Source organism: Zalophus californianus, chromosome 13 (genome assembly GCF_009762305.2).
Source record: "Zalophus californianus isolate mZalCal1 chromosome 13, mZalCal1.pri.v2, whole genome shotgun sequence".
In the NCBI taxonomy this organism is placed as follows: Eukaryota; Metazoa; Chordata; class Mammalia; order Carnivora; family Otariidae; genus Zalophus; species Zalophus californianus.
Genome location: NC_045607.1, coordinates 6,482,083 through 6,494,539, shown reverse-complemented (window position 1 = coordinate 6,494,539; position 12,457 = coordinate 6,482,083). Strand labels below are relative to the sequence as shown.

General features: G+C 55.9%; 1 protein-coding gene across 4 annotated transcripts; it reads left to right on the top strand.

Moving 5' to 3' along the window:
• The first annotated feature begins 3,022 nt into the window (after nt 1-3,022).
• NTMT1 (N-terminal Xaa-Pro-Lys N-methyltransferase 1) lies at nt 3,023-12,318 on the top strand. Of its 4 annotated transcripts, XM_027615514.2 has the most exons (5): nt 3,175-3,342; nt 8,032-8,127; nt 9,287-9,497; nt 10,317-10,569; nt 11,438-12,318. In XM_027615514.2, the coding sequence occupies exons 3-5, from the start codon at nt 9,336-9,338 to the stop codon at nt 11,692-11,694; spliced, it is 672 nt and encodes a 223-aa protein (XP_027471315.1). In that variant the 5' UTR covers nt 3,175-3,342; nt 8,032-8,127; nt 9,287-9,335; the 3' UTR covers nt 11,695-12,318. The 4 variants fall into 4 exon arrangements, with proteins under 4 accessions (XP_027471316.1, XP_027471315.1, XP_027471314.1 ...); XM_027615515.2 differs by lacking the exons at nt 3,175-3,342; nt 8,032-8,127 and adding an exon at nt 3,023-3,105; XM_027615513.2 differs by lacking the exon at nt 8,032-8,127 and having other exon boundaries at nt 3,177-3,342.
• Nucleotides 12,319-12,457: the final 139 nt, after the last annotated feature.

Below are 12,457 nucleotides of genomic sequence, written 5' to 3'. Positions count from 1 at the left end.
TGCTATTACTATTGTTGTTATTATTATTTTAAAATTATTATTACTTAGGGGCGCCTGGGTGGCTCAGTTGGTTAAGCGACTGCCTTCGGCTCAGGTCATGATCCTGGAGTCCCGGGATCAAGTCCCGCATCGGGCTCCCTGCTCAGCAGGGAGTCTGCTTCTCCCTCTGACCCTCCCCCCTCTCATGCTCTCTATCTCTCATTCTCTCTCTCTCGAATAAATAAATAAAATCTTTAAAAAAATTATTATTATTTAGGATTTAGTCTGAGTCTCACTACTTATTAGCTTTGCAACCTTGGACAAGCCAATTGATTAACTTCTCTCAGTGCCCTTATCTGTAGAATGGGGTTAACAGAGCACCTGCTCCCTTGTGACTTAGCCCACTGGAGTGTTCAAGTCCTATTATGCTATTAGCACTCCCCTGGGAATTAGGAAACCTGGAACCAGCTCCAAAGGAGAGACCTGCCCAGCGGTTGCCCAGTCCTGCTGGGGCCTCAGGGCCCCTTGGGTGGAGAGCTTGTTGAAAATACAGATGCCCCAGATTCTGACTCAGTAGGTCTGGGGTGGGGCCAAGACATATATTTTCTTTTTTAAGATTTTATTTTTAAGTAATCTCTACCCCCAAAGTGGGGCTCGAACTCACAACCCCGAGATCAAGAGTGGCAAGCTCTACCAGAGCTACTCAGCCAAGAGCCCCAAGACACATATTTTTAACAAACATGCCCTTTGGGAGACAGAGCCCCACACTTGCCCCCAGCTTCTGACACTGGGGGGTCTTGGAGCCTGCTTCCTCCCTATCGCACCCCACTCCCAGATTGTTTCAGCTCTGAGCTGTCTCCTGGTGTCACACTCACCGCAGGGGGCTTCTGGGTGGGTCCAGAGAAGGTCCCTTGAGTTTAGAGCCCCCTAACCAGTGGGCTGGTCCTTGGGAGACCCCATCTTCCCAGCCTGGTCCCTCTGCTGGACACTCCCTGCTGCCTCCTGGGCCTCTTCAGGGTCATTGCGATCCGCCCCTCACCCAAGGCCATGGGAGGAACTGTGGGCCTGGAGACAGAAGGTGGGGCTTTGTGCTCAGGAAGTCAAGGCTGCACTCACAAGGGGGCGGTGGGACCCCCGACAAGGGCAACCAGGCCCAAGCCAGGGGCGGAGGGCCCGGGGTCCCACTCCCCTCTCTGGGTCTGGGACGCCCAGGTGGGTCAAGTTTGGGCTGGGCAGCTCTGGAAGTACAGCAGTAAGAATGCACTGGGCCTGGAAGGGAACTGATTTCAAATCCAGGCTCTGCTTCCGTTTGCTACGCAATGCTGGATGAGTTTGTCCGTTCTCAGGGCTCCATCTGGGACTCTCGGCTGGGAGGAGGCAGGGGAGAAGCCTGTACTGTGAAACTTGAGTGGGGGAGAAGGATTGTTTGGACCAGTACTTTTGCTGCCATGGTATCATGTTACAGTTTTATGAGTCTGCCTGGAGGAGGCATCATAGCTGATGCATTTCCATTCTCTGCAAATACTCCTCAAGGAGGGATGGAAGGGCATATACCTCAGGAAGTTAGAATATAGAGTGGGAAAGGTGAACATTTTTTATATTTATTCTAAGAGCATGCGGGTTTTTTTAAAAAATGGATGAGGAACACCGGACTAACTAGATGATGTCTAAGGAGCCCTCCAGCTCTTGCATGCTGCAAACATTTCTTGACCAACCACTGTGTGCAAGGCTTGGGAATTCAGAGATGCAAGAGGCTTTGAGGTCAGGGCTGTCCAGATCTGGAAAGGCCTCAGAGTCCAGGTGCAGGGAAGGGACTTTCTCTTCCATTGACAGGAAAAAAAGGTGGGGGTGGATTTTTAGGCACCCCTAAAAGAGCTGGGCTCAGAGCTGCCCCCAAAGGAAGATTATAGACACACCCAGCACTTGAGATTTTTCAGGATTTATCCCCTTCCCTTAGAGACATGGACAATCAAGTTTGGGAGAAGGGCCCAGGCCAGGGGAACCAAGTCTGACCGGGGGTACTGTGGAGAGGATGCCATATAATATATACATAACCAGAGTTAGGGGACTCAACAGCAGTCAGCACTCCCCCCCCCATAGCTTTCACTTTGTTAGAGCAAACACAATTTTTTTATTTATTATTTGACAGAGAGAGAGCACAAGCAGGGGGAGCTGCAGGCAGAGGGAGAGGGAGAGCAGGCTCCCCGCAGAGCAGAGAGCCCGATGCGGGGCTCGATTCCAGGACCCTGGGCCCAGGACTGGAGCCGAAGGCACAGGCTTAACTGACTAAGCCACCCAGGCGCTCCAGCAAGCACACTTTTAAGAATCTCCTGTGTGCCAATCTCCTCCTCCCAGAGGAGGGCACTGTAAATCTGAGACCAGGGCATCGGTTTAGGAAAAATGAGCTTATCATAAATATTGTGTTTACTGAGAGCCCGCTGCAGGCACAGTGCTGAAGGCTTGACCTGCAATATCCTACACATTTTTTTTTTAATTTATTTGATAGAGAGAGGGAACACAAGCAGGGGGAGCTGCAGGCAGAGGGAGAAGCAGACTCCCCGCTGAGCAGGGAGCCCCATGGGGGTCTCAATCCCAGGACCCTGGGATCATGACCTGAGCCGAAGGCAGACGCTTAACCAGGCGCCCCTATCTTACGCATTTACCACTGGCAGAAGAGGAGACTGAGGCTTGGAGAGGTTCACAAGGCCTACCCACCTGCAAACTCACAGTCCATCAAGGTTGTTTCGGGGACCCCACCAAAATTTCTATACATGGGAGGAGCCTATGGGAGGGCAGGCTTTTTGGAATGGAAAACCTCAAGTACTTGTTCTGTTTATTTGGGGTAACAACCCCTTGGCACTGTCAAGGGTATTTCTTTCTTTGTGGATCTGTATATTATTTTAAGATGCAAATTGTTATGGGTACGATTTGAGGAATAAGGCTCCCTCCCCCCACAACTCCCGCCCCTTCATACCGAGGGGAAAACCCACAGAACTCTCGTTTTTTAAAAGTCCAGCCTTCGGCCTCTAACCGGACTGGTGCACGAGCTGGAGGCAGGAGCGGCTCGGCGGCGCTGAGGCTCTTTGAAGTCCAGAGGTCCTTCCGGGGACCCAAGAGTCAACTGAGGTCAGCCGCCCATGGGGCGGGGCCAACCGGCCTGGGGCGGAGCTAGCCGCGGCCCCGCACGCCGGCGCCGGGAAGTGACGTGTGCGGACAAAGGCAGCGCGCGCCGCGGGGTGTAGTGTTTGTCGGTGGTCTGGCGGAGCTGGTGGTGGGCTTGTGGGTTCTTCGCTGCCGCCCCCGGCCGCCTTCCCTTCTTCTTTCCCGTCCTCTTCTCCCGGGTCCCGGGAGCCCCCGCCCGGGGTGAGTAGCGCGAGGCGGAGCGGGGAGCGGTGGCCGGCGGGGGAAGGGAGGTCCCGGCCCCCAACTGCCTCGGCGCCCTGCGGCCCCGGCTTGTCACGTGACCCGGCGCGAGCTGCCCGGGCCCCCACGTGCTCGCCCCCGGGTGGTCGGACCTGGGCCGCCGGTGGCGGCGGGTGGAGGAGGAAGGCCCGAGGCGCCCGGACCCCGGACGGGGCACTCCCCCGCGCCGTCTCGGGGCCGTAGCTAGACCCTTCCCTCTCTGAGCCTCAGTTTCCCCTGTGAGAAACGGGGATTAAGGAGAGCACGCACTCGGAGGGTAGGTGTCAGGACGCAGTAAAACGCTCAGGTCGGAGCTGGGCACAGCGTAGTGCCCGTTGCATGGGAGTTGCTATCCTATTTCACCTTGGACCCAACCCCAGATAATGGCTCGACACTGGTGTCGCTCACAACACAGCTCGCCGCCGAGAGCCCTTGGAGCCAAGGTCAGCCAGTTTGCGGAGGGGCTGTCCTATCGAACGAAAGGCCCAGCCCGGCTCTGCTGCCCATCAACGGCGGGATCGCTCTGGGATAGAAACAGCTGGTGTCGGAGGCCCTGACGGTGGGGTGGGGTAGTCTTGCAGATGGTCTGGATGTATAGAATCATTGCCCAGGGAGAGGGGCTGAGCCCTTGGAGGACTAGGGCCTTGACTGTTTTAAGAAGTCTGGATTCCCTCCTTATGCTGTTCCGGGTTTCCTGTGTGTGTGTGTGTTAAGGCACATCACTCCTTTAGTGGAATGGTTTTCTATCCCTCAACTGGGTTTGCGGGGAGGGCTGGAAGTACATGTGGAATGCTTTGGTGGGGAGCAGAAGCCATAGAGTCGCAAAGAGAGCGGCTCCAGAATCTCTGCAGTGTTTCTGTGCTTGCAGGGATGGGACGCTCACTCCCCTCCTGTACGTTTGCAGAGCTGTGTGTCTGCTGGGTTGACCCCTAGCATCACAGTAATAATCCCTTAGGTGTGTCCAACACTACAGTTTCTTCTTCTTTTTTTTTTAAGATTTTATTTATTTATTAGAGAGAGGCAATGAGATATAGAAAGCACGAGAGGGAAGAGGGTCAGAGGGAGAAGCAGACTCCCCGCTGAGCAGGAAGCCCGATGTCGGACTCGATCCCGGAACTCCAGGATCATGACCTGAGCCGAAGGCAGTCGCCCAACCAACTGAGCCACCCAGGCACCCCCAACACTACAGTTTCTAGGGCATTTCACTGCATTTTTCCCTTTTGACCTCTACAATTGGCAGAGAATTGGTGAAAATCTCCTTTGACAGAGATTTCTAAACTTGAGATGATACGTGCCTGCCACTGTACAGATCACTTGATGCTTTCACACCCACCTTTAATCATCACAGCATTCTTGTAAAGTCAACATTGCTGTTCCCATTTTATAAAGAAACTTACCTCCTAACTAAGGTTTAAGTGTCTTGTCTGAGCTTACGCAGTCGGAGAGAAGCAAAGCCAGGATTCGGACGTGGTTCATTTGACTCCACCAGAGCCTTAGTTTGTTTTTAAACACTCCATCTCCCTTCCGCTCCCAGCCTTTTTCAGTCTTCTTTACTTCCTCCTTCCCTTTCTTTTTCATAGAGCACCTTGCCATTCCCATATGTCCAGCTGCTGTCTCAGATCCAGGGAGAACAGGCCCTGTTCAGCAGGCTGCAAGAGGGAGGAGGTAACTTCAGGCAGGCTCTTGTCTCCTGTTAATTTCAGGCTTTTTCTTAGAGACTGGTAAATATGTGGATGCGATGCCTCCCCAGACCACTGTCAGTGACAGTTTAAACACCGTTCCTTTCCATGGATCCTGGGAGAAGTAGTAGCTGGGGCGGCTGCCCACCTGTCCCCCTCAACACCTCGGAGGGGAAGAGGAGGTGGCCAGATGACTGTGAATGGTGCACAACACATTCTGTCTGCCGAACAGTGTCTGCTATGAGCAAAGGCTTCTCCCGTCCAAGCTAGTCGAGAGTGCACACAAAGCCAGATTGTGCCCAGGTCCTTTCCCACCCCTGCAGCCATGTAGCTCCTCACCACGGCCTGGGCAGACTATATGAGGACTTCTGCTATTTGACTGACAACCCCACTGTTCCCTGTGACCCCTGGGGACCTCCTGCCCAATCCAATGTGGACACCAGGAGGCAAGGTGTAGACAGTGCCCCAGGGAGTCACATTTACTAATGAATCAGCTGTTGGAACAAATGTCAAAATTAGACTTGCCATTTCCTGGCCTGGATGTTCCTCCCCTGGCTTGTTCCTAGAATCTGCCTGTAAGTGGAGTTCTTGTAAATTAGATTATTCAGAGGACCTTGACATTTAAAGAAATCATGTTGTAAGGCTTTTGGTAAAGCAAAAAAAATTACATTGTCGGTAATGGCCTTCAGTGTTACCAGTTTTGAATGGTTGGATTTTTGTAGGATTTTCTCAAAAGTGGAAAACGTGGCCCCACAAAGCTCATTCTTTGGTTCATTCAGCAACCAATTAGCATTCCCCCACTTTGTGTCCGGTGCTGGGCTAATCGGGAATGAGGTCATATCCCTGTCCCCAGGAAGTTGACCTCCTTGGGAGGGAAGGCAGGCAGGCAGAGAGAGTACAGGGGGGCGAGTGGCCCCACATTTATTGCGTTCATTTCGTGGGGAGTGAACTTTTTGTTGAATGCTACGTGGGACGCAAGAGAAATACGGTGATACATCTCAGGGTTGTTGCCACTGTGCTCCAAGGAGCTCCCAGGCCGGTGGGGAGATAGATAAGACAAAACCAGCAGTTTGCCAAGATGGGGGAGCAGTGATGGGGACAGGGTCGGTGTTGCCGAGCTCCCGCCTGCGCGCTGAGTGGAAGAGCCGGCTTTGATGCCGTCCTTCCTGGGTAATGGTGGAGAGGCTGCGGCATGGCAACTGTGGGGCCTGTTGGCGGGGGCCGGGCAGCCCCCAGACTGAGCTCCGTGGCGACACTCAGGCCGGTGGCCCTCTCTCCTGTCAGCTCGCAGGGACAGCGCTGCATGTGATACAGGAATGATAGCGTTCCTGGCTATCAGCAGGTTTCTGCGTTCTTTTGCTTTACCCTGTGACTCAGCGCTGTCATTCTAGTTGAGCAGTGCGCCACTTTCTCTTTCCCCCACTGGTGTGGGACATGGCGGCGAGCCAGGCTGCGGGGATGCTGTATTTAGAGCCAGCGTTCCCCCCCCCCCGCCCCCGCCGCCGGCCTGTTACCCCAAAGGACCCTTCAGCGGACACAGTGGTTGAAACTTGCCTTCACTGTGGTCCCAGGCCCTTGTAACCTGAACAGGGAAGCTGGAGCGTCAGCCCGAGAACTGATTCAAGAATCTGAAGGGGATTGGAGGACTCTCCACACAGCGGAAGGGCTCTAGAGGGCGGAAACAGTGACAGTCACAGGCCTAAGAACTGGACCTGTTAGGGCGCGTGGATGCTGCCGCTTCTCTTCTGATTCCTCAGAGGGCCAGTATGGCCTTGTCCGTGAGGAATGTCCGAATCCAGGAAGGAGCCAGGAGATGGGGAGGGGGACCCTCCCCCAGTGCCTCCGCTGGCTAGCTGCGGTCCTTGGAAAGGGCTGACCGCGGTGGACGCAGGATTGCATCAGTGAAGAGCATTCCTGAGTTGTTGGGCTGAGGTGGGCCTGCTGCTTCTGGAAGGTTCCTTATCTTCTAGGACAAGTTTAGAGTACAGTTGTGCGTTGGGGATTAGTGACAAACGTGGCCAATGAAAATTCTTCACCTCTTCTCGTGTTTTGTTCCCTTTCCTTCTCTCCTTATAGTCAGTCTCTGAATTACATATCGAGGGCCGTATGCTTGGCCTCAGGGCACTTTTCTCTTTCCCATCAGATGACTTCTCTTGAAGCCCTTAAGGCATTCCTCCATCCTAGAGGTTTTTCACTTGTTTTGAGCACTCCCCTGGGGTCCCACGTGAAGCTTTGCTGTCACCCTGTGTTCCAGGACTCAGTGACTTAACTACCACCCAGTGGAGTGGTGTAAAGGTGGAGGGACTGAAGCGCCAGGAGCATAGTCGTGCAGTGTTCCTGGTGGATTGGGCCGTGGGGGCCTTCACCCCTGCACCAAGGGGCTTCTGTGGGCTTGGTGCTGGGGACAACAGTGGTGAAAAGGCAAGGTTGCACCTCTGGAGCTTCCGTCCCAGTGGAGGCTAGACAGCAAGTAAACAGTGTAATTTCAGATAGAAGTACACATTCTGAAGGCAGGAAAACGTGGGGATTGGATTGGGGTGTTGGAGGAAGCCACCTTAGCGGGGCCCGTCAGGGAGGGCCTCTGAGGATGTGACCCCTAAGCTGAGAGCTGTCTTCCCACGACGCTGCTGCGCGTCCCCACTGCCAGTGGTTCCTGCCGCCCCCACTCGGCCCCCACTCTGCCGGTGGGGCCCGTCGCCGCTTACAGCCTGGCACACCTAGGGCCCTTCGGAAACTCTCAGCTGAGTGGTGTTCCATTACCAACGGGCTAGGCCCATGGCCACCGGCCTATCGTTGGGGCCTCCCGTGATCCAGGCCCAGTCGGCCTGTCTAAGCTCATCTCCCATAATACCCTCTCCTGCATTCCATCCAGCCCAGGCCGTCCCCAGAACCGTCTTCCGGGTGGCACACAGGCGCTGCCCCCTCTGTCTGTCCCTGTTCGAGCCCCCCTCCCCCATCACCTGTCTTTCAGGGCCTCGCTCAGGTTGCCTTCTCTCGGCTGCTCCTCCATCTGCCATTCGGAAGGGAGTCCTCCATTCTTTTGAGTTTCCACAGGACTTTCGGCTCAGTGAGTGTCTCACTGTTTCTGCCTTGTGTTTTAGTTGGTTCCACTTGTTTCCGTCTCCCGCTGGACTGGAGGCTCCCTGAGGGTCAGACAGTGTCTCAGCAAGCCTCAGAGCAACTAGAACAGCACCTGCACATGGCGAATGCGTTGTGGGGGCCGGTGCCTCAGGATAGAGATGTGACCCTTCTGTCCCTCCCTGGCATGAGTGGCTGGGCTGGCTGGGTGTGCAGCTGCCGTGCCCTCCCCCCCCCCCCCCCCAGTCCCTGGCTCTTGCTTTGTCGTTACCCTCCACCTGTCATGGTAACACTCGCTTGGTGTGTCTGCTTTCACTGTCGCCCCCGAAGCCCACACGGCTGCTGACACAGTCTTTCAGAAACACACATCTCTTGTCACTCCCTGCTTACTCTAGAGTAGTTCAACCTCACTGCTCTTAGCGGGGAGTCTAATCTACGAATGTGCCCCCTCCCTGTGTTTCCAGTTGCAGGCACTCTGTGTGTGTGCCTTTCACACCTGTCTTCCTGGAGCAGGCTTGCCCCATTGGCTTAGTGAACTCTTCTTATTGTTTCAGCTAATGGTGGTTCTCTGCGAGATGCCTTCCTCGGCTCCCCAGGGACGCACTTCCTCTCGGGTGTGCTGCGCCCGCATCTTGTACTTGTCTGCGGCCCTGCAGCTGCCAGTGTGTGCATGGAGCTGTCTGCCCACTTCCCGGCACAAGTGCCTGGTACACTGTCCCAGCACATGGTTAACCAAAGACCGGGCTCCACAGCGAGCTCCATTCTTTGCTCGCGAGTGAGAGGGAGGCATGCAGACTCCCCGGGCCCCTCCCAGGATCAGCCAGAACATCCACGGTAGAAGGCTGGGGCTCCTTGCTTCACTTCCCTCAAGTGTAGATTGGGAGTTCTCTATGCCCTAGGGTCAGGTGTCATGTTTAGTAAGGAAAGGACTAGAAGCCCAGGACTCTGGGTCTCCTCCTCTGGTACAAAGGTAATTTTGCAAAATGACTTGAATACAAGAGACAGAAGGTACTGTCATCCACGGGATAGAAGCGGTTTTGGGGACACTGGACATTTCTCTACATCGGGCAGGGTTGTGTGACCTCGTGAAGCATGCGGTGAGACTGAGGCCCTCAACCTGGCTGATTTGCTCTTTTTTGTTGTTCAAGAGGCACTGTTGCTGAGTTTGGTGCCTGAGCTGACTCGGTTGGTGACAGCATGACAAGTGAGGTGATAGAAGACGAGAAACAGTTCTATTCGAAGGCCAAGACGTACTGGAAGGAAGTCCCGCCCACAGTGGACGGCATGCTCGGGGGGTATGGCCACATCTCCAGCATCGACATCAGCAGCTCCCGGAAGTTCCTGCAGAGGTTTTTGAGGGTAGGCAGGTCTGGCGTGCCGCCTAGGAGCAGAGGATGTGGCCCTGGTGGCCCGGCCTGGTCTGCGTGGGGCGCCACCTTTTACAGGAACCACCGCAGGGCCTTTGGTTATCGGTTGGCGTCAACCACCCAGGCCTCGAAGGGTGGTGCGGGGGTGGCGTGCGGACTGGGGCCTCCATCTCAAGGTTGCCACATGGGAGCTGGCTGCTGTGCGGGGGCTCCTGGGCACCAGAACGGAGTCTTCCTTTAACTGTTCGGTTTTGTCAGGGGCGAATCCTCCGCTCTCTTGCCGTGTCTGCGGGCTGTTGGGCTGTGGGTGCTGGCTGTTCTGCTAAAGGCAGACTCTTGGCTCCTGACCTGCTCTGCCCTCCACTGTGCCAGGCTGGCGTGTCCCTGGCTGCAGCCTCCCCTGGCAAGCATCAGAAGCTGGTGCTTGCTCCCCACGCTATGTGGGGTCTCCCCTCCCACTTCCCGCCTTCCCTGATCTGTGAAAATCACTGACGGCCTTCCATTTTTCACAGCTTGAATTCTTTTCATCCTGTGGTTTTACTGGGGTGTTGGGAGTGAGAGGAGATAAATGCACCCAAAAATTCAAGTTAATCACTTTTAAGTGGCAGTCGGCTTGCGTTTTAGGAATGTGTCCCCCAGGCAAGAATGTGCTGTGGTCCTACCCACGGGTGACCCCCCGTGCCAGCCCCCGGCCTGTGTCCAGTCCTGATTTGAGTACCTGGGAGCTTGGGAGGAACAGCCCCTTCTCGGGGAAAGGGTCCCTCGGACTCTGAGCCTTCCTTACGGAATCTGTGCCTTCCCTGCTTCTCAGGAAGGCCCAAACAAGACGGGGACCTCCTGTGCCCTGGACTGCGGGGCTGGCATAGGCAGGATCACCAAGCGACTGCTGCTGCCACTCTTCACGGTGGTGGACATGGTGGATGTGACAGAAGACTTTCTGGTCAAAGCCAGGACATACCTGGGGGACGAGGGCAAGAGGGTGAGGAACTACTTCTGCTGCGGCCTCCAGGACTTCAGCCCTGAGCCCAGCTCCTATGATGTCATCTGGATCCAGTGGGTGATAGGTGAGCTTTCCGTGGCCCTCTCTACCTTCCACGTACCTCCCGCTGCAGGGGTGGGTCCGTGTCTCCCCCCTCCCCCGCTTTGGACGGCGGCCCCAGTGCTCCTGTAGGGGGCAGGAGGGCAGGGCTTTCTCCAGTCCTCCCTGGGCTCGCCTTCCATGCTTTGTCAGTACCTGTTAAGACCCACTTGGGTACAGTTTTTGGTTGAAAAAACGTAAATGACCAATAACTGCATTCAAATTATGTGGAAATGAGTTTTTGTAAGTAAATGCTTTTTAATAAGAGGAAAAATCGAAGCCTCGGCTGCCCCTGCTGTTCACAGCAAGTGAGCCTTGCTTTGCCGCCCCTCCTGCACCCACTCAGCCCCACAGCACGCCCCGGGTGCTCTCCCTGGGCTGCTGACCTGGCGGGCAGACCGCTGTACCAGCAGTTGGCCACCCACTCCACAGCAGACACCACAGCCCTGCTGGGGACACACTGGGTCTGGCCCTGTATTTTGTGGTCCCTAAGAGCCTGTGTGGAACTCTGGTAGGGAAGGAACGGTTTGGTTATGCACTCCCTGATCCAGGCCTCGGGGGGGGGAGGGGGTGGCAGCCTGGAGCCTAGGTGTTGGGCAGGGCCCAGAAGTCACCAGGTCAGGGCGCGATCCCGGTTGTGTACTTTATGACAGCCCTTGGGTGAGTGGCTTCTGGGCCAGCTTCCTCTTACAGAGAACGGGATCTGGTAAGCCTCTCTGGACTGCTGAGCACCAGGGAGGCCCCGTGCGTTTAGACAGAGCTCAGTAAGTCTGAGCGGGGGCTGAGAGACCGGGCCAGTGGTATGAACGCGCTTGGCACCACTCCCTCGTGACTCCAGCCTCTGCTGTCCCCAGGCCACCTGACTGATCAGCACCTGGCGGAGTTCCTGCGGCGCTGCAAGCAGGGCCTGCGCCCCAACGGCATCATCGTCATCAAAGACAACATGGCCCAGGAGGGCGTGATCCTGGACGACGTGGACAGCAGCGTGTGCCGGGACCTCGAGGTGGTCCACAGGATCGTCCGCAGCGCAGGCCTCAGCCTCCTAGCCCAGGAGCGCCAGGAGAACCTCCCCGATGAGATCTACCACGTCTACAGCTTAGCCCTGAGATGAGCAGGGGATGGCCGGAGAAAGGGACCAGTGCGGGGTGGGGGGCTGGCAGCCGGGCAAGACCCAGAGGCTCCATGATGATGGTTCGGGAGTGCTGAGCGAGACTGCTAAATATACCTGTCTGCCGTCCATCACTAGACTCTTTCTCAAAAGGCATAATGGGACCCAGTGGGGAGGGGTGCCACTGAACAGAGTGTGAGGCTGGAGCCTGGCTCTGCGGCCCTGAGAGGCTGGGACCGGGCAGTGCAGACCATGGGACTCCAGGGCCCCTGGGGCTCCCCACGTGAGAATACAGTGATCCCACCAGAAGTGGGAGGTTTTCTGGATCTCCCTTTTTCAACCACCTAGCCTTCCAGCCACAGGCCTGGGTGCCTTAAGAGGAAGAGAACTCTCGGTTGTTGAGGACTTTTTCCCTTGGGGGGAGGAGAGGAGCCAGGCCGTGGAGCCTGCAGCTGCCAGGGATACTCATGTTCTGAGGCCTGTTTGGTGATGGGAGCCCTGGTGTCCCTGACGTGACTGTCACAACGGGCTACAGCAAGGGAAGTCTGCAGCCTCACCCTTGGCTGTGCCTTGCAGCTCCTCCTTGGTGAGCATTTTCAGTCAAAAAATAAAAGGGTAAATCCTGTACTGGGAAGGCCCTGGCCAGTCTGGAGTGGTGCTCTTCTTTACTGGGACAACAGTGCGGGGCTGCTTGGATACTGTCCCCACCAGATGCTGCCATCCCCTTGTGCCTCTCACCTCTTAATGGCTGGGTGCGAGCCTTTGT

Excerpts from the sequence above, each read along its gene's own strand:
- NTMT1 (XM_027615515.2), top strand. The coding sequence starts at position 9,336 with ATGACAAGTGAGGTGATAGAAGACGAGAAACAGTTCTATTCGAAGGCC. Across the intron at positions 9,498-10,316 it reads TCCTGCAGAGGTTTTTGAGG|GAAGGCCCAAACAAGACGGG; the intron begins GTAGGCAGGTCT and ends CCTGCTTCTCAG. Across the intron at positions 10,570-11,437 it reads CTGGATCCAGTGGGTGATAG|GCCACCTGACTGATCAGCAC; the intron begins GTGAGCTTTCCG and ends TGCTGTCCCCAG.